This window comes from Mercurialis annua, linkage group LG8 (genome assembly GCF_937616625.2).
Source record: "Mercurialis annua linkage group LG8, ddMerAnnu1.2, whole genome shotgun sequence".
Taxonomy (NCBI): domain Eukaryota; kingdom Viridiplantae; phylum Streptophyta; class Magnoliopsida; order Malpighiales; family Euphorbiaceae; genus Mercurialis; species Mercurialis annua.
Genome location: NC_065577.1, coordinates 42,452,904 through 42,478,036, shown reverse-complemented (window position 1 = coordinate 42,478,036; position 25,133 = coordinate 42,452,904). Strand labels below are relative to the sequence as shown.

Below are 25,133 nucleotides of genomic sequence, written 5' to 3'. Positions count from 1 at the left end.
TTTAGATCAATTAACTCTTAAATTGAGTCCTTACATTTAAACTCGTTTTATTGTATAATTTAAGATTTAATTAATCTTTAAAATAAAAAATATTATTTTAACTTATTAAATGGTTTTGTTGTTTAGCTAGTTTTAAATGTACCTCGAATTCGTCCAATTAAAGCAAATAATTACTAGAGAAATAAAGATTTTGACTGCATGATTATATGGCTTTGTGTTTATCTAGCTTTAAATTTAGCTTGAATTTTGTCCAATTATATCAAAAGATCGAACTCAATTTATTTTTTGATCAATTTATTATACAACTTAAGCTTTCATGTCATATTATAAAATCAACTCTTGAAACGAGTTTAAATGTATTTGTACTCGACTTAATCAATAAAATAGTATATTAGTTAGACGAAACCATTTAAATTTTATTTATCGTTAATTAAGCTAAATATATATTAAAATTTAAAATTATCTATATTTTAGCTTTTGTGTCGGTGAATCTTGTCTTGTTCAAATCTTAAATTAATAAAATGTAAAACGAGATAAAATTTAACTTATTTGGCACAAATTAAAAAAATAAAAAAAAATTGAATTTAAATTGAATAAATATTACTTTTTCACACATAAAATTATTATCACGTGTTATGTTATTTGACATGTTATAGTCATACATTTTAGGTATTATGTGACTGTATACAATGCTATTTTTGGTATGTAATAATTAAATTTAAGTGTATATTTTTATTATAGTACCTACTGCTTATTTAAGTTTTTTATTAAAATTGGAATTTATGAAGAAAAGATATTTTACTGTTATAAAATTATAATTTTTATGAATTTAAATTATGAATTAAACTATAAGTATTAGACAGGAAGAGAGAAATAAATTCAAGTACCACAACTGAACATTTCCCTCCTCTTCTTCCTAATTCATATAGAGAACCAAACACGACCCGCGGCGGGTACCCGAAAACCCATAAAAAATGAACCCAAACAGAGCCTTAACAGACACCCGATTCTCCGATTTGAACCCGAACCTATCGGAGCCGGTTCTCGAGGCTTTAACTAACTCCGGTTTCGATTACTGCACGCCGGTTCAAGCCGCTACAATTCCCTTACTATGCAGTTACAAAGATGTCACCGTCGACGCCGCCACCGGCTCGGGCAAAACCCTAGCTTTTGTGGTTCCGCTTGTGGAAATTCTCCGGCGAGCTTCCTCTCCTCCTAAACCTCACCAGGTTTAGTAACTAAATAAATTGAAGTGAATATCTTAATTTTTACTGAGTTTTTGTTTGATAATTTAATTGGTTATGTGAAGTTAGTGGTGTAGCTAGTTGATTAGTTTTATCTTTAAGCATTTTAGTGTTGCACAATTAGTAGTAGTTTTGTTAGTATGACTTATGGTAGCACGGACACGGACACGAGGAAATGAGACATTCGGACACGAAGAAACGGTGTTATTTTAAGGTTTCTTATGTAAAAGATGAACTCGTGTCCGTCAAGTGTCTGAAAAGTTTAAGAAAGGGAACATGTTGATTGAATGAAGGGTCTGACCTAGCTAGCTTATGTTAATTTGAACTAAAGCTGAGTTTAGTATCTGATAACTCAAATTTGATGGTATTAGTTTATTGGTTTTGAGCTTCTGGTTTAAAATGTTACGGTTTAACATGGTTACGGGAAAAAAAAACTTACATTTGTAACATTTGTTAAAGCTTTTCACAAGTAAGTTTTCTAAATAATATGTAAAGTTGAGTGAAGCCCAATTTAGAACGTAACTATGGAATTTTAACAGTCTAGTTGGTTAATGTTGAGCTTTGGTGGAAGCTTCAGTTTCTGCTTGTTTTACAACAATAAAATGGTACTTTATTTTCCTACAAGTGTGACTGGAAAGTTGAGTCAAGTTCAGTTTAATAGGTAATTTCTCAGTTTATTGGTGTTAGGGCTAATCTTGGTCTCAGTTCTTCGTACCTGTTATTAGCTACTAATTTTCTTTTTATCTGTTAGAAGAAATGATTTTGCATTATTAAGCTTTGAATTTGTATTTCTGTTTGTGTTATATAGGTGATGGGGATAATTCTATCTCCTACTAGGGAGCTTTCTTCACAGATTTATAATGTTGCTCAACCTTTCATCGAAACATTATCAAACGTCAGTTCCATGCTTCTTGTTGGAGGTGTGGATGTCAAAGCTGATGTGAAGAAAATAGAAGAGGAAGGAGCAAATTTATTGATTGGAACTCCTGGAAGGTTATTTGACATCATGGAACGCGTGGATGTCTTGGACTTTCGAAACCTTGAGGTAGGAATCGTAATTATTTGACGCATAGGAAACTTTATGTAGCGACTATAACTCGGGTAAAATGCGAATTCAACGGGTTACAATAAGAATTCATGGAAGAGATTATCCTATTTCCGCAATGAAATTAGATGTGAATAGATTTGAAATCCAAAACTTTTATGGTTATAGTTAATAGAAAATGAGTTTTTTGTTGGAATCCCTCACTTTTTTTCATTTTAAGAAATTGGTTAGTCATCCATTAAATTATTAAATTTAAAAGTACCGAAAAACAAAACATTCCTTTCAGGATAGAAGGATAATATTTTTATTTGATATTTACAGTTTTGCTTAACATATTTTCACACAAAGCAACCATGACCATAAATTAAAGATGTCATGCATACTATTATATGGCGTTTTAGACTGCAAACCTAGATGTCCATTTGTTGAAATTGTAATAGTCTTAAAGGAATTTTAACGAGAACAGTGGTTTTATGTAAATCAAAGTAATGAGAGTTAAGCTTATTGGTTTTCATGTTCATTGGTGGATTAGGTTTTAATTCTTGATGAAGCTGATAGGCTCTTGGATATGGGCTTCCAAAAGCAGATTACTTCCATTATATCCCGCTTGCCTAAGCTTCGCAGGACTGGTCTTTTCTCAGCTACTCAAACTGAGGCAGTTGAAGAGTTATCTAAAGCTGGACTGAGGAATCCTGTGAGGGTTGAAGTCCGAGCAGAAACAAAATCACTGAATGAAGCAGAATCTCTTCAATTATCATCTTCAAAAACTCCGTCAGGCCTTCAACTTGAGGTATGTACTTACTTTGACGGAAATTTTATCAGTTCTGAGTTACACTAGTAAGATTTTCATTTTAGTTTATTACTTTTTGTTTGAGATACAGACTGTGTTGGTGATGGTTTTTACAAATGTGAATGCCAGTGTTTTTAAGAATTTAAGTTCAAAAGAGAAAAAAATGCTTATAATTTGTGTGTTTGATGGGATCATCAGTTAGAGGTTCTGGTCTTAAGAATTGGAGAAGTAGATTTCAAATTCTTCCATGTTGATTTCATGCCATCCTATTTATTATGTTGCTTTTATATAAGATACAGTAACGATTTTCGTCCTCCCCTACTTGTAAAGATAAATAATTTGACAATTTTTGGGACATAAAAGCATTAAACCCTTGTATAGTTGTATAGCTCAAATTACGTCTTCTTCTCTTAGTAACAAACATGTGATATTTTTTCACAATGCATTTATGGTTTTTGTTGGCTAATGAGTCTCTCTTGTTTTCTCCTTTCTCTTCCTTTCTCGATACAGTATTTGGAATGTGAAGCAGACAAGAAACCATCTCAACTTGTCGATCTCCTTATTAAGAACAAAACCAAAAAGATTATAATGTGAGTTGTTGCCTCTGATTCTACTGCATGAGAAATACACGCTATGTGATTTACTCAAAAATGTCTTTTGCATTTGCAGATATTTCATGACATGTGCTTGTGTTGATTACTGGGGAGTTGTTCTTCCTCGTCTTTCTGCTTTAAAGGGCTTTTCTTTGATTCCTCTCCATGGAAAAATGAAGCAGGTAAGTTTTGGGAGATGACTATAGTTTGAGGAATGGTTATATCTAAGCCATGAACTAATCATTCTTTCTGACATTATTGTATTTTTTTTGCTTATAGAGCGCTAGAGAGAAAGCGTTGGCTTTATTTACATCTCTAACAAATGGCATTCTTCTATGTACGGATGTTGCAGCTCGTGGGCTTGATATTCCAGGTGTTGATTGTATTGTGCAGGTATCATGATAACTACTTAGATTCTGCAGTCTTCTACTTTTAATAAATTCTAAGGGTTTTTTTTCCTTGTTACTTATTTGAATATTTAAAATTCTTCATGTCTTTTCTATTGCAGTATGACCCTCCTCAGGATCCCAATGTTTTTGTTCACAGAGTTGGCCGAACTGCTCGGTTGGGTAGAGAAGGAAGTGCTATCGTTTTCCTGTTGCCAAAGGTTCAGTTTCTCTTTATGTGTGATGATTATCAGTCGTTTGAGATGTTTGTTTTCTGTCAAAAAGTCGTTTGAGATGTTACTTAACTGCTTTATGTTTAGTGTTCATATCATTATTGCTGAATCTGTATTTACAAAATATGAATAGTTGGGCTCTCTTTATGCAGGAGGAAGCTTATGTTGAATTTCTGCGCATAAGAAGAATTCCTCTTCAAGAGAGGAAAATTGCAGATGATGCTCCTGATGTTGTTCCCGAGGTAAGCATGAATGTGATGTGAAACTGTAACTTAATCAGCAATATACTGTAACTTAATCAGCAATAAATTATCCTAATCAACCATAGTGAATACTCCATCCATCCCCTTTGTTTTTTCCTTTTTTATTTTCACACATTAAGAATATGATTAACATTGTAGAATATAGATACGTTTCCTTTTATACTCCCAATTATGTTTCTTGGTTATCAAAAAGTAAACATTTAACATTTATCAACAATAGAGCTATTTAAAGTGTTTAAGTTTTGATAAGATACTTTCCATTTTTTTTTGAGGAAAGAAACTTTCCATTTAAAACTGCCAAGATTCACAAATTTAACATGCACCGGCAATTGCGTTGAAAATATGGTAAAGTCGAACGCAATTAATCATTTAATTTTATCAATTCATGTATTAAATTCATTAATGTTAAGGGTAAGAGAGAAAAATATGTGTCAATAATACAAAAGGGACATTATTATTGGGATATTAAAAAGTAACCAAAAAAACTGGACAAACAACATGGGACGGAGGGAGTATGAATCAACAAAGTGTTGTTTTACTACTTTTCAATTAGATGTCACTGTTAATGTAATTTGATCTTTAGATTATTAGCTGCGTATCCCTAAAAATTGGAGAAAACAAACCTCACTCGCAATTATCTCTAGATCTCGCATCTCTTTTTTATGGTATTTTCAATGCCAAAATCTTCTTTATTTGATTCTTTGGTGCCAATGTTTTATCTTAATAGCCGGTATATATTTTGATCACTGGCTTATTTTGGGGTTATTCTTTAATTATCACTTCCGTGGCTGTCATTTCTTTTCTACTCTTTCTTTTCTTTGGTTCAACAAATGCTGTCTCAATATTTGTAGATAAGATCTGCTGCCAAGAAGGATCGTGATGTCATGGAGAAAGGACTTAGAGCATTTGTATCATTTATCCGTGCCTATAAAGAGCATCATTGCTCTTACATTTTCAGGTGAAAATTGCACTTACTGCCTGAATTTACTTTACTCTTCTGACCTTCTCTCACTTCCTTCATAGGATTCTATGGGTGTGCATTCGGTTCAAACCGAACCAAACTAAATCATAATTGCCTCTTTTCCAAAACAAATTTAAATTTTGTGGAAGTGTGATTTTTCAAACCAAACTAAACCTGTCGATTCAGCCGGATTTTTTTTGGTTCTGTTCGGTTATTTCGTTTCGGTTTATGTTAAAACGTTACGGATTTGTTATGTATGAAACCGAACAAACTAAAAATCCGAATTAAGTTTATAATATCTGACCGAACCAAATCTGTCTGTTTAGTTCGGTTTTTCAGTTTCGATCGGTTTCTGCAAACCCCTACATTCTTCAGTGGGATGGCACTGATGTTTTATTTGTACTATGTTCTCTGTAGATGGAAAGAACTTGAAATTGGGAAGTTGGGCATGGGACATGGTTTATTGCAGCTCCCTGCAATGCCAGAGGTAAAGCACTACTCACTCTCAACTGTTGGTTTTACTCCAGCTGAAGACATCAAATGGGAGGAGATCAAGTTCAAGTAAGAACTATAATCTTTTAACCTTTGAAATATCGTATCTTTTTCCGATTTGTATTTTAGCTAACCCCTTTTGTATCTCATTTAGTAATATTATGGGGTGGAAGGTTTGAGTGAACTTGCCTGTAAAGAGTTCTCGTGTTTTTACCAAGATGTATATTTTCATTTCATGTTGGTGTATTTTATAAAAAAAACCAACACACCGTTTAACTGAACAAAAAAATTGATTCAGTTTGGTTTGATACTAAAAATATCAGTTTTTTTGGTTGGGTTTAGGTTTTGGACATCAACAAATTTCAGTTAACTGAACCTAATGCCCACCCCAACATGTTTGGCTACTTTTCAAAATAAATTCTGTCGCATTGATGAATGTTTCAGTTTCCTTGTGCACATTTTTGTGCTTGTTTGTGAAATATATGAAGTTTAATTGATTTTTCTGAACGAGACAATGATAAATAGTTGTGATTGCTGATGAATGTTTAATCAGGGATAAATCACGGGAGAAACAACGGAAAAAGAATTTGCTAATAAAGAAAGAAAAGAAACAGCAAGAACCAAAGGCCCAAAAGCCGAAAAAGAACCTTAATGCTGCCTCGACGGTTACGAGGAAAAGAACAGGTAAGCAAAGACAAGCTGCCCAAACAGCTGAAGATGAAGACGATATGGCTCGAGAATATCGGTTACTGAAAAAGCTAAAGAAGGGGGCTATTGATGAAAATGAGTTTGCAAAGTTAACAGGAACAGAAGATTTATTATAGCGTGCATGGTAAGCAATCGTTTGTTTGTGTATTGACATGTTCAGCCTTCTGCTCGGACCTGACCGTAAAGGTTTCGAAATCTGGAAGCAAGTTTTGAAGATCTGCATTGTTTTTATGCGAAGTTTGTTTTTTGACATTTTTATCGCTATTCATTTGGACAAAAACACCATAACAATTGAATTGTATATTTGATGGTAGTTGTTACTAATGTAGTATACACAACAGACATTTTTGTAGTTGTAGAAATGCAATTTTATCGATGTCGCTAGTAATCCGATTTTCAACATTTACTAGAATGAGTTTATGTAATGCATTAAATATTTAATTATTTCTCGCTACCACACTTCAATATTCTTTGAAATAAAGGCAGGGTTTGCTTTCATTTCTAGAATACAATTTGATTGCTTACACTAATTAATTTGTAACAATGCAGTTCACGCCTTACTTTCTTTATCCAATGTAAATTTTTTTATAACGTTAAATATCTCTATCGAAAAAAAGTTCATAAGAGTCCAAATTTAAAACCGAACAAAACGTGAGGGTCCAATATGTACAATTAGCCTTTAGTTATATATAATTGCTCTACAATAAAAAATTTAGAGTAATTTTAGAGGTGGATTTGACGAATTAAATTCTGCCACATAAGGAGGGACAATGAAGGTGGTACAAAATGGTGGGTTAAATAGCATTTTTAAAAAAATTAACCGTTTCTAATTGCATTTTAAATTTTTTAGTCGTTTTTCTGGTAGTTTCATTTGTTGATAGTCGATATACTATGAGTAAGGGTTCGATTTTTGGAATTTGTTTTACATATGTGATGACTTAGACAGGTAACTGCATCATGACTCACGTGACGTGTTTTATTCATATTTTTGAGATATAATTGTGTTGTAATTTTAAACGAATAGAGTTAGGAAATACAAAAAAAAGAAAAGAATTAGTGTATGTGTAGAAATAAAAGTGTAAGGACTTAAAGTAAAACAAAATTAAAACATAGGGAGCTAGGAAAGGGTTACGTGATGAAAGCCCAGGAAGCGGCCCAAGGCCCAAATAAGAAGCATGAAATGAAAATAAAATAGCAACAACAAACCCTAACCCTAAAAAAAGCTTCTGAGTCTGAGCCGCTTCTCTCTCTAATCGTGTGAAGCAAGGTAAAGGTAGGTTAATGGATTCCTGTTCTTGTATTACTGCTCTCTCTTTGGAATTGAAATTGAACTGTGTTTTTTTTTTGAAGAAAAGAGTAGCTAGGTGCAAATATGGCAGCAGCAGCAGCGGTGGCGGCGCCGGTTGCAATTCCGGTCAATGCTGAGCCTACTCAGCCGTATACGGAAGTCAAGCTCTTCAATCGCTGGACTTTCGAGGATGTTTCGGTACTTATTCTTTTTAGGGTTTATTTCATGTCTATTTTTGATTTAAATGCTGTTAACTGATATTATGATGTTAGCTTTTGGATACTCAAATTATTTGCATTTTTGATTTAAATGTTCTCAAGTGTTGTTGTGATTTTAAGTTTCAGATAGTCAGATTATTTGTATTTGTTGTAATTTTTGACTTTAAGTGGTTAGGTTTTGGATAGCCAAACAAATAATCTCTTTTCGATTTAGATTATATCATAGATATTATTTGTGCCGAATACAGATTCGATTGCAGATCGATTTATGTAATTTCTCTAGCTCTTCTCTTCGGTTATGTTTGTTGTTGCCCTGTTGTATTACTCTAGTACAGTGTAAGCGATGGCTGATAAATTATGCGTATGCAATGATCTGCTGATAAAGCTAGAAAATGTAGATTTCTTTTAAACTATACAGTACTATAATGTGCTTTTACTCAGTTAAATATTTTTATTTGGGACTTGTATATTTATGTTCATTAGCTGTTTTTATTGATTTGATATTGTTATGTTGACTGTTTTGTTGTGGCTTAGGTCAATGATATTTCCTTGAGTGACTATGTTGGTGTGCAACCAGCCAAGCATGCCACTTATGTTCCCCACACTGCTGGAAGGTACTCCGCTAAGCGTTTCAGGAAGGCGCAGTGCCCAATTGTAGAGAGGCTTACAAACTCTCTTATGATGCACGGTAGAAACAATGGCAAAAAATTGATGGCTGTTAGAATTATTAAACATGCCATGGAAATCATCCACCTTTTGACTGATCAGAACCCTATTCAAGTCATTGTAGATGCTGTTGTTAACAGGTCGCTTTTAAATTTTAGATTGCCCTTTGCTTTCTGCTGGATTCCTTTTTGGGACGAGTTTTTAACTTTGAATATTTCTTTCTTCTATTACTATAGTGGACCACGAGAAGATGCTACCCGTATCGGCTCTGCCGGTGTTGTTAGGCGTCAAGCTGTTGATATTTCTCCTTTGAGACGCGTTAACCAGGCCATATATCTCCTTACAACTGGAGCTCGTGAAGCTGCATTTCGGAACATTAAGACTATTGCTGAATGTTTGGCTGATGAGCTTATCAATGCCGCCAAGGGCTCTTCCAACAGGTTGGTCCCATTTCTTTTTGTTCACTTGCTTCATCCTTTTACTGGTTTGTTCATACTACTTAACTGTTGTTATTTTCCTATATCGCAGTTATGCTATCAAGAAAAAGGATGAGATTGAAAGAGTTGCCAAGGCTAACCGTTAAGGATTCAACATCGGATTGGATCTATTAAACTTTAGCTTGTCGGTTATTTTTGTTATTTTGAAATCGAGAACATATATCAGGATGTGTTGGAGTTAACTTTTGTTAAAGCTTTGTTTTTACTTTCTTAGTTATTATGATTTTACAAGAGATTTGAGATGAAGAAATTATGTCTTTTTTTTTAACAGTTCAGCAAAATGAGAGCACCTTTAGTAGTTGCCTAAAAAATGGCCTTTAAATTATTTAATTGTAGCTTAATGGAGAAAGAGTATTAACATATGCTGCAACATAATAAAAATAAATAGCATAGAAGAAATCTGCCTCGAATTTGTTCGTGCTGTGAAAATAACCACAATTGGACTTTAAGAGTGAACTCATTTGATCAGTGCCGTATAGCAGATTATATGTCGTTTTAGACTGCAAATCTAGATATCATAATAGTCTTGAAGGAATTTTAACAAGAACAGAGGTTTTTTGTATATCAAAGTAATGAGAGTTAAGCTTATTTGTTTTCATGTTCATTGGTGGATTAGGTTTTAATTCTTGAAGAAGCTGACCGGCTTCCGAAAGCAGGATTACTTCTATTATATCCCGCTTGCTTAAGCTTCGAAGGACTGGTCATTTCTCAGCTACTCAAACGGAGGCAGTTGAAGAGTTATCTAAAGCTGGACTGAGAGGAATCCTGTGAGGGTTGAAGTCCGAGCAGAAACAAAATCACTGAATGAAGCAGAATCTCTTCAATTATCATCTTCCAAAACTCCGTCAGGCCGGATATTTTATCTATTTTATTTGTTTTTTGTTTGATAAGTTTTATGAGCGTGTAGCTCAATCACCGCTAATGATTATTAATTTTTATATCATAATTAATAAAAATCCACATACTTTTAAATTTATATATTTTATATTTTTATTTAATTAGTCACTTTTAAATTCTGTCACAAGCGCTCCCCCTCCCCCAATTATCAAAAAATATATATTCAAATAAGTCATAAATAAAAAATTAATTAGATATATATAACAAATTAATATTTTTTTTTAAATTAATAAATCAAACACCGACATTTCAAAAACTCCGACTCCAAATTCGCCACCGTCTCCCTCGAATCCGTCAACGCTTGCCCTCGGCACCGCTCGTCCTCGACCCTCGAGGAAGATGGGCAAGGTTTTTTTATACGGTTTGCCATATCTATGAATTTTTTTTATACCTTTTCCGTAATTATAACGTTTTGATACTTCATGCCAACATGAGGGAGTAAAAAGATCCTTTGTTCAAATACAAAAATAGTTATAACTTTCCAAAGAGCCCCCAAGGTGTCAACTGTTATGTAATTATAATTTGAATTTTCAAGTGTAAAAAGAGAGAGCTGCCAAGGTGTCAACTCATTTATTACAAAAGCAAATAAAACATATGCATGGGGTCTGCCTTCTTCAGTATTATCTTATCTCTTCATCTCTAACTCTGAGAGAGTATTTGTCAAGCAGAACCAGAAGAATTCAAAAATGGCTGACATGATTCTAAGTTATGCTGTGGAACAAACTCTTGACAGGATCCTTGCTCTTGTCTCCAACGAAATCAAACTTTTCCGGCATGTCCACGATGAGCTGGACCGCCTCAGAAACTCACTCGACGAGGTTCGTGACATGCTGTTACTTGCTGATCAAGCGAAACATAAACTAAAGAGTGTGAATCGTTGGCTGAATCAGCTCAAAGATGCTGCTTATGATGCTGAAGATGTTCTTGAAGCTGTCATTTATGAGGATCTTCGTCGAAAAGTAGAGAATCAAAACCAAGAAAACAAGGTATCCCATTGTAATCCACTCCCCAGGATCACTCGTTTTACTAAAAAAACTATTTTTCGCTCGAACATTGCTCATAAAATTAGGGATGTGAATGATTTGATGGATAAGATTAAAAATGCCAGTGCTTTTGGGCTTCAAGTCGTCACTAGAGAAAGAATTGTGTCGCAGACTGACTTGAGCCGAGTTACTGACTCCGTTCTTGATAACCCTATCCTTGGGAGAGAGGGCGACGTGTCCAAAATTGTTGAGTCGTTGACTAGCGTTTGTGATGAGGAAGTTCTTGCAGTCATTCCCATTGTGGGAATGGGCGGTCTTGGAAAGACTGCATTAGCTCAATCCATTTGCGAGAAGGTAATGGGGAATTTGTTTGACGTAAAGATTTGGGTGTGTGTGTCTGATTATCATGTCAATATCACTACATTATCATGTCGTTATCATAACATTGCAGTATGATAACTATATAATAATGAAGTATGATAAGGTTATGATAATTGTATGATAACCTACGAAGAAAAAAAAATTACAGAAGAATTTATGATAACCAGATGATAACAGAGTAAAATCATAAATATTTTAATACCCAGAGTAAAAGCACAAATCTTGAAAAAATATGAGGTATTTTCTTTGATTTTTCCGTTTGAGGTAAAAAGTGCAAATATTTTTATTTTTGGAGTAAATACCTAAATTTTCCATTTTTTTTACAAATATAATTGTTTTATATTCGATGTAATAGAAGTTGATGAATAAAAAAAAAAGGCTAATTTCCATTAATGGGGCCCTTAGAATTGTAATTATGGAAAGTACACCTTTTTTAATTTTATTTGTAAAAGAAATCAAATTTTAAAATTTCATTTCCTTCATTTTTTTTAAAATATTTTTTTTATATTATAAACATTTGGTATTATTCCATTTTTTTTTAGAAACTAATTTAGAAATTGTTTAGAAACGGCTTTAACATGTGTTTTTAGAAGTCGTGAATCTGAAACCCTTTCAAAAATTATTTAAGATACGGTTTTTAAAGAACGGTTGCAAGTTATATTTTGAAAAACCGTTAGTAACTTTGAAACGCGTTGGTATCAAAAAATAAAGTGTGAGACATACTATTAAATATTTTAAATATTTTTTGATATTTTTATAAATATCTCTTTTAATTACTCCCTCCGTCTCAAAAGAGTTGTCCATTTTAAGAAATTTTTTTGTCCCAAAACTCTTGTCCACTATTAAAAAGTAACTAATTTTTACACTTATTTTTCCTATATCACCACTATTTAAAATCTACTAATGAATAAATTGAAAATAAATTGCAAATGGACCTAATATTAAATAGGGGTATAATAAGAAAAGTAAATTTTTTTTTATAAAATTCATAAATAATAATTACATTTCTTAAACTGTGTGATAAAGACAAAGTGGACAATTCTATTGAGACGGATGAAGTTTTATTTTAATTGTCAAGTGTACAAGCAAGGAAAAGGTATAATAGAACTTTTCAAAGAGCTGCCTAAGTGTCAACCTATTTACATAGAAACCAGGTGGCTAAATAGTAAAAAAAACACTTATAGATTGCTTATGAATCAGTCCATTTTAAAATTTGTCATCATTAGGTGTTTTATTTATCTGGTCTCTAAATTTTTATTTACAGTCTCTTAATTTTATATTTTTTATTTATTCAGTTTCTAAATTTTAATTTTTTTACTTCGTGGTGTCCTCAATGCTCATCTATTGCATTTATTGCATTGTACATGCTCCGTGAAGTTAACAAATTAAAGCCAATAAAACTAAATTCACGTATGAAAAAACAATAATACAATTCCGTGAGATATAATGTGTGTGCATCCATTTGAGGACCTTAAAAATTGAAAAATCAAAATTGAAAAATCAGTTAAGACATTATTAAAATTCAGGGACCAGTTAAGATCCAACAAAAAATTTAAATTCAGATAAACAAAAATTGTAAAGTCCAAAGATGTTGCAATTTAGTGAAACTTACTGTACGTGGCCACTTCTCCTATAATTTAGTGGCTTTTATGTTGAATTAGTATTTGCTGAATAAGTCTAGTTGTTGTTGAATTCTGTTTAGATAAGTCTTCCTATTAGTTAGGAGCTTGATATTATTGTTGAGATTTATTAGGAGTATTTTCTCTATTTAAAAGCTGTAAACGGTACTGTTAATGTATCAATCTTTAATCAAGAAATAAACTCAGTTTTCAGCTCTTTTATCTCTTTGATATTTTACTTACATGGTATCAAAGCTTGTCTCTTGATCCTATTTTTTTATGATGAATAATGGAAGTAGTCCCTCTGTAGACAGGCTTGTTGGGAACAATTATAGCTACTGGAAGCTATGCATGGAAGCTTATCTACAAGGGCAAGATCTGTGGGATCTTATCTCTGGTGATGATACTGTAATTCCAGACGATATACCGCAGAATGCTGAATTGCGGAGAAAATGGAAGATTAAGTGCGGAAAAGCTTTATTTGCTTTGCGAACTTCCATCAGTAAAGAGTACATTGAGCATGTTCGTGATGTAAATTCACCTAAGCTAGTGTGGGAGACACTTGAAAGGTTGTTCAGTCAAAAGAACACGATGAGGCTGCAGTTTTTGGAGAATGAACTTTCTGGGATAACTCAAGGTACTCTTTCAGTTTCAGAATATTTTCTAAAAGTTAAAAATTTGTGTTCTGAAATTTCAGAGTTGGATTCGGAAGAGCCAGTAAGTAATGCACGTCTGCGTCGTTACCTTATTCGTGGACTGCGAAAGGAATTTATGCCTTTTATCGCTTCGATACAAGGCTGGGCAACTCAGCCCTCTATTATTGACTTGGAGAACTTGCTCACAAACCAAGAAGCAATGGTGAAGCAAATGGCTACAGCTCAACATTTTTCATCTCAAATGGAGGAGGCTCTTTACACTAAAGACAAGGAAGGAAATTATTGCTTGTATTTTTCAGGTGGTAACAAACAATCCAAAAATGACGAACAGTTAAGAGCAAATTCATCATGTTGGAGATGCGGGAAGTCGGGACACTTGAAACGAGATTGTCGCGTAAAGGTGGAGTGTAGCCGGTGCGGACGAAAAGGCCATATTAAGCAGAATTGTCGTGTCAAGCTGGAACAAGCAGATACAAATGTTGCGCATGAATGGGAGCAATGCCTATCCATTGAAGTTATTGAAGAACCTGTTGATGCGACCTCTGTTGTTCAACAAACAAATGCAAATTCAAATGGTAACATTTCAATCGACTATAGTAATGATTGGATTGTTGACTCTGGTTGTTCTCATCATGCAACAGGAAATGTTTCCTTACTCTCTGATGTTCATCCACATCGTGGAAAACGAGCTATTGTAACAGCTGATAATTCATTACACCCTGTAATAGAGGAAGGACATTTCACTGTGAAGAAAGATATTTCAAATGTTGAAGGTGTTTCACTCCAAGATGTTTATCATGTTCCTGGCTTAAGGAAAAATCTTGCTTCTGTTTCTCAAATTGTTGATTCGGGGAGGTACGTGATTTTTGGTCCAGAAGATGTGAAAATTATTTCCAATATAAAACAACTTGATGCTGATGTTTTATTTACTGGAAAAAGAAAAGAATCACTTTATGTTTTGTCTGCGAGTGATGCTTATGTTGAAAAGACAGGTCAGAATGATAGTAGAACACTTTGGCATGCTCGACTAGGCCATGTTGGTTATCAATTGCTGCAGAAGATCTCCACGAAGAAACTTCTCGATGGTGTTCCTCCTTTTAAAGAAATGCATCAGGATGTGATTTGTCCAGGCTGTCAATATGGAAAATCACATCGGCTTCCTTTTCCAAACTCAACAAATAGAGTCTCAGCAGCTCTACAGTTAATCCATTCTGATTTGATGGGTCCAACAAGGACACCGAGTTATTCAGGTTTCCGCTATACAATGGTGATGGTAGATGATTTTTCGCGCTTCACGTGGGTGTATTTCTTGGAAAATAAAAGTGAGGCATTCTCAAAATTTACTCAGTTTAAGCAGCAGGTGGAGAATGAATTTGGGCTGAAAATAAAGTGTCTACGCACTGATAATGGAGGGGAGTACATGTCTAGCAAATTCATAGATTATTGCAAAGAATTTGGTATTAATCGCCAAATGACTTGTCCAGACACTCCACAACAAAACGGAGTTGCTGAGCGCAAGCTAGCACATCTCACGTCCATGTGTTTGTCATGGCTGCATTCAAAGAACCTTTCTAGAGAGCTATGGGCAGCAGCTATTCAATCTGCATGTCATGTCATAAATCGATTGCCCTCATGGCCAGGAACGGAACCTTCTCCTTTTGAAGCTTTATATCATCATAAACCAAATGTGAGTTATTTTCGAGTTTTTGGCTCAATTTGTTATGTCCATATCTTGAAAACTAATCGGACTAAGCTTGACCCAAAGGCGAGACGTTGTATTTTTGTTGGTTATGACTCTCATAGGAAAGGATGGCGATGTATGGACTTAGAAACAAAGAAAGTTGTTGTTTCTCGTGATGTAGTGTTTGACGAAGTTTCATCCCCTCAAATTACTGCACAAATTGATGAAGAAGTGATTGATCTTTTTCCCTTTTATGGCAATGATGAATCCAACGATAAGCGGAGCAATTGCAATATTACTCCTCCTAGAGAAAATATTGAACCAGATGACCCTATACGGTCTGAGATTCGGAGGTCTTCCCGGCAAAGAAAGCAACCTGAATATTTAACTGATTACGAAATTCAGTTAAATCATTTTTCTGTTGTGTCTTGCTTTCTTACAGGAGATGCGTATGAAAATGAGCCCAAAACATATTGTGAAGCTAAAGGAATTCCTCAATGGGAAGAAGCAATGCAGGAGGAGATGTCAGCCTTACACAAAAATTGTACATGGGAACTAGTTCCACAACCAAAAGAAGTGGAGTTAGTTTCCTGTAAATGGGTTTACAAGTTAAAGAAGAGGGCTGATGGAACCATTGACAAGTACAAGGCTCGTCTGGTGGCTCGCGGATTTTCACAGCAATACGGTCTCGATTACGAGGAGACTTTCAGTCCAGTTGCTAAAATGGTAACGATTCGAGCAATTATTTCATTGGCAGCTTGCAAAGGCTGGAGATTATGGCAGTTGGATGTGAAGAACGCATTCCTATATGGCGAACTAGACCGTGATATCTTTATGCAACAACCACCTGGTTTTATCTCTAAAGATTCTCCGGATTATGTATGTCGACTCAAGAAAGCTTTGTACGGCCTCAAACAAGCTCCTCGGGCTTGGTACGGTAAAATTGCTCAATACCTTGATTTTTGTGGTTTTAAATCTTCTAGTGCTGACCAGAGTTTGTTTGTAAAGAAAACATCCTCAACATACACTATGCTTCTTCTTTATGTTGACGATATGATTATAACTGGTGATGACAATGCTGAAATAACTTGTTTACAAGATGCCTTAGCTCTTCGTTTTGAGATGAAGAGTTTGGGTGAAGCTAGTTGTTTTCTTGGGCTAGAGGTTGAAAGTTCAAATGGGTATTTTTTATCTCAAAAAGGATATGCAGCAAGTCTACTAAATAAGTTTCATATGGAGGAATCAAAAATAATGACTACTCCTATGGAACCTTATTTGAAGTTAGCTAGAGATGAAGGAAAAATCTTGAAAGATGCAACCCCTTTTCGACAACTTGTTGGTAGTTTATTCTACTTAACTATCACACGACCTGATATTTCATACTCGGTGGGAGTTGTTTCTCAATTTATGGATGTGCCTCGAGAAAGTCATTCGATCGCAGCTAAGAGGATTTTACGCTATGTGAAAGGAACTCTGAATTTTGGCTTGTTTTATAAGCATCAAACAAAGTTTTCTTTGTCTGGTTTTGTTGATGCAGATTGGGCTGGTGATTTGAATGATAGGCGCTCTATAACAGGGTATTGTTTTAACACAGGATCGGCAGCTATTTCCTGGTGTAGTAAAAAGCAATCAACTGTCGCTCTTTCTAGTTGTGAGGCTGAATATGTAGCTGCAACTATGGCCACTCAAGAATGTATTTGGCTTAAAAGACTTGTTCAAGAAATGTTTACTGCTCCAACATACCCAATTTCCATTCACTGTGACAATGAAAGTGCAATCAAGCTTGCTGGAAATCCTGTGTTTCATGCTCGTACAAAACACATTGAAACACATTATCATTTTGTCCGAGAGAAGGTGCTGACTCTTGATATTCAGTTGGAGAAAATTCAAAGTGATGAGCAGGTAGCTGATATATTCACAAAAGCTCTTGGCAAAGTTAAGTTTGAAGAGTTTAGAAGTAAACTTGGTATTGTTGACAGTAAGTTTGCACTAAGGGGGAGTGTTGCAATTTAGTGAAACTTACTGTACGTGGTCACTTCTCCTATAATTTAGTGGCTTTTATGTTGAATTAGTATTTGCTGAATAAGTCTAGTTGTTGTTGAATTCTGTTTAGATAAGTCTTCCTATTAGTTAGGAGCTTGATATTATTGTTGAGATTTATTAGGAGTATTTTCTCTATTTAAAAGCTGTAAACGGTACTGTTAATGTATCAATCTTTAATCAAGAAATAAACTCAGTTTTCAGCTCTTTTATCTCTTTGATATTTTACTTACAAAAGACTTTAAAATGAATTAATCCATATTGCTATAGTGATTGAAAAAAATACTTATTTTTGATAATACATGGTTACAAATATTATCTTATTATAGATATACATTGCTGTAATGATTTGTTGATTTGTTTTTTAAATTAATTTCATGAATAATTTTCCAATAATTTTTTTAAAGAAGACGGTAGAACAAGAGAGCAAATTGACATGGTTTTTTAGTCGGAGTAAAAGTAGTATCTATGTGAAAGTATTACCTAGTCTTCCAATATTGTACATTATTAAATGTCATCATCCACATGAAACGGTATCATAATTCATATCCTATAATTAAATGTCATTATTCAGCTTAATATAGTGTTTAATTAATATAGAACAAAAATTTCCTACTGTCTAGGCAGTAGGAATTCCTGCAACTTGGCATGTGGCAGCCTCTTATTGGCTGCTGCACATGCCTTCTTGCCTCTCTAATTAAATGGTTAATTAGATGGTTTAATGCGTGTTAATTAACTATTTTAACTATTACATCCTCTATTTTTATTCATTCAGTTAAAATTATATATACTAATAAGTGTTACTTTTGCTTTAACTTATAAATACAAAGATTGATATAATCTTATTAATTAAATTATTAGTTAATGGATGTTATATAAATTAAATCATGAAATTATTTAATTCCTCCGTCCCGAATTGATAGGCTACCTTATTATTTTTGGCGTTTAAAATTACATATTAACGTTTAGTTTTAATTAGTAAACAATTTTAAAATTAAAAGTCTTCTTTATTCTCTAATAAATATGCATAATTATTCCTATAAATTAATTGACCCATATTCCAACATAGAATTTTACACCAATAATAAAAAAATTGATCATTAATGTATTATTTATATATCTAAAAAATTATCAAAGTACAAAATTGAAAAAATAGATAAACTAACAAATTTTAACCAATTTAATATTTTTTTCCTGATAACTGTATTTTCTTCCAGCCTATCATTTTGGAACAAAGGAAGTATCATAAAGGGCAAATTTAAAAGATATTTGTTAAAATCATCTTTAAATTTTAAAAGGACAAATATTTATAGATAAATATTTTTTTTTGATTAGGTAGTAAAAAAACAAAGGAAGTATAATAAATTATTTTGTAATTTTGTTAATTCAAAATTTATATATTATAATTTTTTTAACAATAATAAAATATAACCAGATATATTTATCTATTATGCTTTTTGTTCTTTTTGTATAATTCACATAAATTATATTGTACACTAAAATTAGGAAAACATCATAGAAAAATATCATTAACATCAATTATATTATACATATAGTAGAGCCTTCTATAAGTTTTGTATTCCAATGTTTGAATGATTTACATGCCTATGCAGTAGCAGTGGGAAAAGAAGGAAAAAACTTTCTAAATTTTACAAAACATAAAAAATATTTGAATTAGTTAAATAATAAAACAAATAAATTGTAAGGTCTAAAATAGTTAATTAACCAATATTAAATGGGCTAATTAAACATTCTATGGAAAAGGAGGAGGCATGTGTAGCAGCCAATAAAAGGCTGCCACATGCCATGTTGTAGGAGTTTCCTGCTGCAGGAAATTTTTGTTCAGGCAGCAGGAAATTTTTGTTCATTAATATAATCTGTCACAGAACTATTAGGTTAAGTGTTTTAATAGAATATTAAGGATAATCTGTCACGCAACGCAACTACTGGGTCTTTTAATAATATTTTTTTTTCAAATGTCGTGCTTAACTCTTGATGGGGTTAGATTGTACTTAACTCGTTGACCTTTTGAAGAACAGATGCATAGAAATCATACGAAATAAATTTCTTATCTCTTCATCTCTGAGAGAGTGTTTGCCAAAATTCTGAGCAGAACCAAAAGAATTCAAAAATGGCTGAGATTATTCTAAGTTACGTTGTGGAACAAACTCTTGATAGAATCCTGGCTCTTGTCTCCAACGAAATCGAGCTTTTCCGGCATGTCGGTGACGAGCTGGATCGCCTCAGAAACTCACTGGACGAAGTTCGTGACATACTGTTACTTGCTGATCAAGCCAAACAGGCGAAACTTAAACTCAAGAGTGTGAATCGTTGGCTGCATCAGCTCAAAGATGCTGCTTATGATGCTGAAGATGTTCTTGAAGCTGTAATCTATGAGGATCTTCGTCGAAAAGTAGAGAGCCAAAACCAAGCAACTAAGGTATCCCATTTTAATCCACTCCCCAAGATCACTCGTTTTACTAAAAAAACTATTTTTCGCACGAAAATAGCTCATAAAATCAGGTGTGTGAATGAGTTGTTGGATAAGATTATAAATGCCAGTGCCTTTGGACTTCATGTAATCACTAGAGAAAGATCACAAATCGACTTTAACCGAGTTACTGACTCTGTACCTGAAAATCCTATTCTTGGAAGGGATGGTGATGTGTCCAAAATTGTTAACTCGTTGACTGGCGTTTGTGATGAGGAAGTTCTTGCTGTCATTCCCATTGTGGGAATGGGCGGTCTTGGAAAGACTACGTTAGCTCAATCCATTTGCGAGAAGGTAATGGGGAATTTGTTTGATGTAAAGATTTGGGTGTGTGTTTCTGATAATGCTAACGACCAGAAAATTCTGGGGGAGATGCTGCAAACTCTTAATGGAGACAGGGGCGGGTTAACTAACAAAGAGGCAATACTTCAGCAGCTTGAAAAGGAATTGGAGAGGAAAAGATTTCTTCTCATTCTTGATGATGTGTGGGAGGATGTATCTACTTGGTGGGATAGTTTGAAGACGCGTTTGTTGAGAATCAGTCGCGATAAGGGAAATGCCATTATTGTAACCACTCGTAGTGAGGAAGTGGCGTCTTTGGTGGAGTCTTCTTGTGAGCTTAGGCATAATTTGAATTTGTTGACTGATGATGATTGCTGGTCTATTATTGAGGAAAGAGTGAAAGCGAATGGAGAAATGTGCATTTCTTCAGATTTGGAGGTGATTGGGAAGGAGATTGCAAGAAAATGTGGAGGAGTACCCTTAGCTGCAAAAGTTTTAGGGGGGACATTAGGTGGTCTTGAGAGGGAAAAAGAAGCTTGGGAGTCGATTAATAATAGCACTGTTTTGGATGCATCTGATCGTAAGGATAATGTGAAGTCAATACTAAAACTAAGTTTTGATCATTTACCTTCATATTTGAAACAATGCTTTGCATACTGTTCAATTTTTCCTAAAGATCATTTGCTTGAAAAAGAAGAATTAATTCAGCTTTGGATGGCTGAAGGTTTTGTTCAGCCATGTAATACAGATGTGGGCAACAAGTATTTTAATGCCTTACTCTGTAACTCTTTCTTTCAAGATGTGGAAAGGAATAAATACGAGAAAATAATACGCTGCAAGATGCATGATCTTGTGCACGATCTTGCAATGTCTCTTTCTAAGCTGGAAGTATTGACTTCAGATAACTTTTCATCGAGAGATGATTTGTCTTGCATTCGCCGTTTTAATTTAGAAAGTCAAAAGGCATTAAATTCAAGTGCGGTTCATGCTCGAAAATTACGCACCGTCTTCTTATTGAAGGATATGGTCCTTGTTGAGTCATGGTGGAAGTTGAAAAACTTGCGGGCTCTAAACTTGAGAGGCGCTGTGATTGAAGAGTTGCCATCTCGAATTGGCGATTGTAAGCTCTTGAGATATCTCGATGTCTCAAACACTAAAATTAAAGCGTTGCCTGAGTCTATCACCACTCTTTATGGTTTGCAAACTTTGAGATTCCTTTATTGTCGGTCACTAACGGAGCTTCCTAGAGATAAAATGAGGAATCTAGTGAGCTTGAAGAATCTTCAATTTTCCAAGGATGAGCAGATGCCGAGTGGATTGGGGAGGTTAACTTGCCTTGAAAGCTTGCCATTTTTTGCTGTGGGTAGTAATTTGGGAGGGAGCATTAAAGAACTAGAAAGCTTAAATGAACTAAGAGGGGAATTGACATTAAACCATCTCGAGAATGTTAGAGATAAGGAAGAAGCCGAGAAAGCAAATCTAAAGAAGAAGCAGAAGATAACATCGTTGATATTTGAATGGACTTGTGTAGAAAATAGCAGCAATGAAGACGTGTTGGAAGCACTGGAGCCTCATCCAAACATTGAGAGAATAGAGATCAGGTATTATTCGGGTGACAAATTTCCAATGTGGTTGTTATTGATGCAAGTTCCCTGTGAAGGTGGTAGTTTCACGCTATTTAATAACTTGGTGGAGCTGAGATTAAATTTGTGCAGTAAATGTGAACAAATCCCAAGCCTTGGTTATCTTCAAAGTCTTAAATATCTCGAGATAAGGTGGATGGAGAAAATAACAATTATAGGCAATGAATTTTATGGCATTGATATTGGTGGTGGCACAAGCAATGGGCAGAGACTGTTTCCTGCATTAAAAAGTATCGAGTTAAGTTGTTTATATAATCTAGTTGAATGGAGGGCACCGGAGCTAGGTGACAGTAAGGCAGCTGTTGTTTTTCCTTGCCTCGAAGAGTTGAGCATCGAACGTTGTTCAAAATTGACAAACATCCCAATGCAAAGTCTTCCTCTATCCCTCCTAAAACTGAAAATTGAAGGGTGTGATCAGTTGAGTTATTTATTTGACGAAATCCAATCATTCACTTGTCTTCAAAGTTTGACAATGTTTGGATGCAGTAAAGTAACTCGTCTTCCAAGCGCGCTGCAATCCTTCGCGTCATTGGAGGAACTGACTATCAGTGATTGTATTGGTCTGACATCTATCCCCGATGACATGGGGAGATTGAATTCTCTCATCTCTTTGACAATTCAAAATTGTAAAAGTTTGAGTAATTTTTCTGAGAAGATTTTAGGCGGTCTCACCGGATTGAAGAAATTGACAGTTGGAAATTTCTCAGAGAAGTTGGAAGATGGCTCTTATATGAACTCAATCCAAAACATTGCTTCTCTTGAAGGATTATCAATATTTGGGAAAAATCTGAAGTCTCTGCCACATCAAATTCAATGGCTCGCTTCCCTCAACCATTTCACTATACATGATTTTGATAAATTGGAAGCTTTGCCAGAGTGGTTGGGCAATATTTCCTCTCTTCAGTCCCTTTTTATTTATAAATGTTCCAATCTGAAGAGTCTACCGACAGCAGCAGCAATGAAACGCCTCTCCAAATTGAGACGTGTTGGGATTTATAATTGTTCTGCATATCTTATGGAAAGTTGCAAGAAGAAGAGTGGCTCTGAGTGGGATAAGATTTCTCATATTCCCTACTTCAGCTTCGGTTAATTTTGTTTATTTTCGTAAATCAGGTTCATTCTATTAAGTTCAACTTATGTGTTATGATGAAATGCTGTGTTTGTTTTGTTGGATTTAAGAGATGGGTAAACGAATAATTTTATTTAGCTTATGATATTCAAGTTGTTGAATGTTGACTCTTAGGCATATGATTATGGTTCGATTTAGTTTAGAATTGGCCATTGCTTATATATTTATCAATGTTGTATCATGACAATAAATATATTCAAATTCATTAATATAATAATGGCAGAACCAAATTTGTTTGTGTTCATGCACTGTAAAGCAGGGTAGCAGAAGGGGATGTAAAAAATTTCAAACCAGTCTGAATTAGTTGATTTGGTTTACTTTTTCGGTCTGGTTTGGTTCTCGGTTTACTTAAACTGAGTATGCAAAAATAATCTGTGGCCATATGCTGTAGGTATCCTGTCATTCCAACTCTTCATACCACGATATTGCCAACGATAATGTGGTTTACTGATGATTTTTGTTATAATGTTATTGTAAATTTTGTTATAAGGTCTTGAATTTATTACTAGATTTGTTAGTTTTTTCTGCATCTTTATATTTTGATGTCTTTGTTTGATTTTTATTGATTGATATCAATTCTCTTATTATCTGATTTTCATTTCTCGTATCAGTTTCTAATTCTTAAATCGATCTCTGAAAATATGAAATGGTGTGCAATTGTTGTGAGGCATCACTAGCTTACGCTCTGACCCGAGTAGCATGGGGCACGTGGAATCCCGTGTGAAGGTCTGAATTATGGAACTGGAAACAGAATCAAAGTCAGCAAGTGTGGAATTGATAGCAATAAAAGGAAATGTTTAATTTGTTTCGAGACGTTGTTGATGATCTAGCAATGGAAACAAGCCGTACGAGTATTTGTGTAAACAAGGCTCGTTAGGTGTTTGAAAAACGTCATCAATGAAAATAATATTCATTTGAGTGATGATTGTATTGGATTGTTGGATTGATGTTGATTCCAGGTAAAGATGATGAGAATCATTTATTATGAGGCGTATTGTTTCCAAGAATTTAAACCGATTTTTCGGTACCACGCTTGAATATTCTTTGAAATAGCCTCTGATAGAATCAGATTTTGCTTTCATTTCTGGAATACAATTTGATTGCTCACATTAATTGATGATGGAACTAATTAATTAATTTGTGCTGTGGCAATGCAGTTTATTAAATTTGCTTTGTGAATGTATACTTTGTGAAAATGATCTCTCTACATTGTGTGAGTGAAAAGGACTACTCTTTAGTAAAGTCTTAAAAGACAAACATTGAACAATTTCTGATCCTAATGGATTTGATTTATTCAGAGTGAAAATGAATAACAAAAATGAATAATAATTTTTTTTAATTTTTTTTTAAAGGTTTGTCATGCAATTAGTAATGAAGAAGTAGAAAAGATTGAAGAGGCTCTCTCAGTAACTCTAAACAAAGGATTAACCCATTTTAAAAGTTAATACATATGATAGATTTAACATTTAAAATAAAGGATTAACCCATTTTAAAGTTTATTAACTATACGACTTTTGTTTATATGATCTTTAAAGTTTATTTGGTCTTATCTCGTCTCTTGACTTTACGTTTTTCTCTTTATTCGGTCCCTGAACTTTTATGTAGTCTCATCTAGTCCCTTAACTTTACATTGTTTCTTTATCTGGTTTTTCGAATTTATATATTATATGATCCCCTAACTTTACATTTTTGAGTAGGGGTGAGCATGGTTCGGTTCTGTTCGGTTTGGTTTAGTAAACTCCAAAACCAAACCATATTTTAAGGGAAAATATAAAAACCAAACCACGCCAAATATTTATATAAAATTTCGGTTCGGTTAACCAAACTTTAGCATCGGTTTCGGTTCAATTTGGTTCGGTTTGGTTAATATAGATTTAGATAAAAATTATATATAATTATACGTAATAATTATAATTATGCATAATAATTTTTACTTATATGTGTGTA

General features: G+C 33.9%; 3 protein-coding genes across 6 annotated transcripts; all 3 read left to right on the top strand.

Annotated features, from left to right (window-relative positions):
- Positions 1-918: 918 nt before the first annotated feature.
- LOC126660280 (DEAD-box ATP-dependent RNA helicase 18) lies at positions 919-7,159 on the top strand. Its single transcript, XM_050353687.2, has 11 exons — positions 919-1,229; positions 2,053-2,289; positions 2,822-3,079; positions 3,590-3,669; positions 3,749-3,854; positions 3,952-4,065; positions 4,181-4,279; positions 4,444-4,533; positions 5,406-5,512; positions 5,933-6,076; positions 6,561-7,159. Exons 1-11 carry the CDS (start codon positions 975-977, stop codon positions 6,829-6,831), a joined length of 1,761 nt encoding a protein of 586 aa, XP_050209644.1. The 5' UTR covers positions 919-974; the 3' UTR covers positions 6,832-7,159.
- A 727-nt stretch (positions 7,160-7,886) lies between these two features.
- Positions 7,887-9,652, top strand: LOC126660281 (40S ribosomal protein S5-like). Of its 4 annotated transcripts, none has more exons than XM_050353689.2 (5): positions 7,887-7,988; positions 8,071-8,201; positions 8,756-9,027; positions 9,124-9,327; positions 9,416-9,652. In XM_050353689.2, exons 2-5 carry the CDS (start codon positions 8,088-8,090, stop codon positions 9,468-9,470), a joined length of 645 nt encoding a protein of 214 aa, XP_050209646.1. In that variant the 5' UTR covers positions 7,887-7,988; positions 8,071-8,087; the 3' UTR covers positions 9,471-9,652. The 4 variants fall into 4 exon arrangements, with proteins under 4 accessions (XP_050209646.1, XP_050209645.1, XP_050209647.1 ...); XM_050353688.1 differs by having other exon boundaries at positions 7,888-7,988; positions 8,066-8,201; XM_050353690.2 differs by having other exon boundaries at positions 7,948-7,982; positions 8,066-8,201.
- Positions 9,653-19,623: 9,971 nt separating this feature from the next.
- LOC126660752 (putative disease resistance protein RGA3) lies at positions 19,624-24,171 on the top strand. Its single transcript, XM_050354413.2, has 2 exons — positions 19,624-23,577; positions 23,798-24,171. Exon 1 carries the CDS (start codon positions 19,773-19,775, stop codon positions 23,145-23,147), a length of 3,375 nt encoding a protein of 1,124 aa, XP_050210370.1. The 5' UTR covers positions 19,624-19,772; the 3' UTR covers positions 23,148-23,577; positions 23,798-24,171.
- Positions 24,172-25,133: the final 962 nt, after the last annotated feature.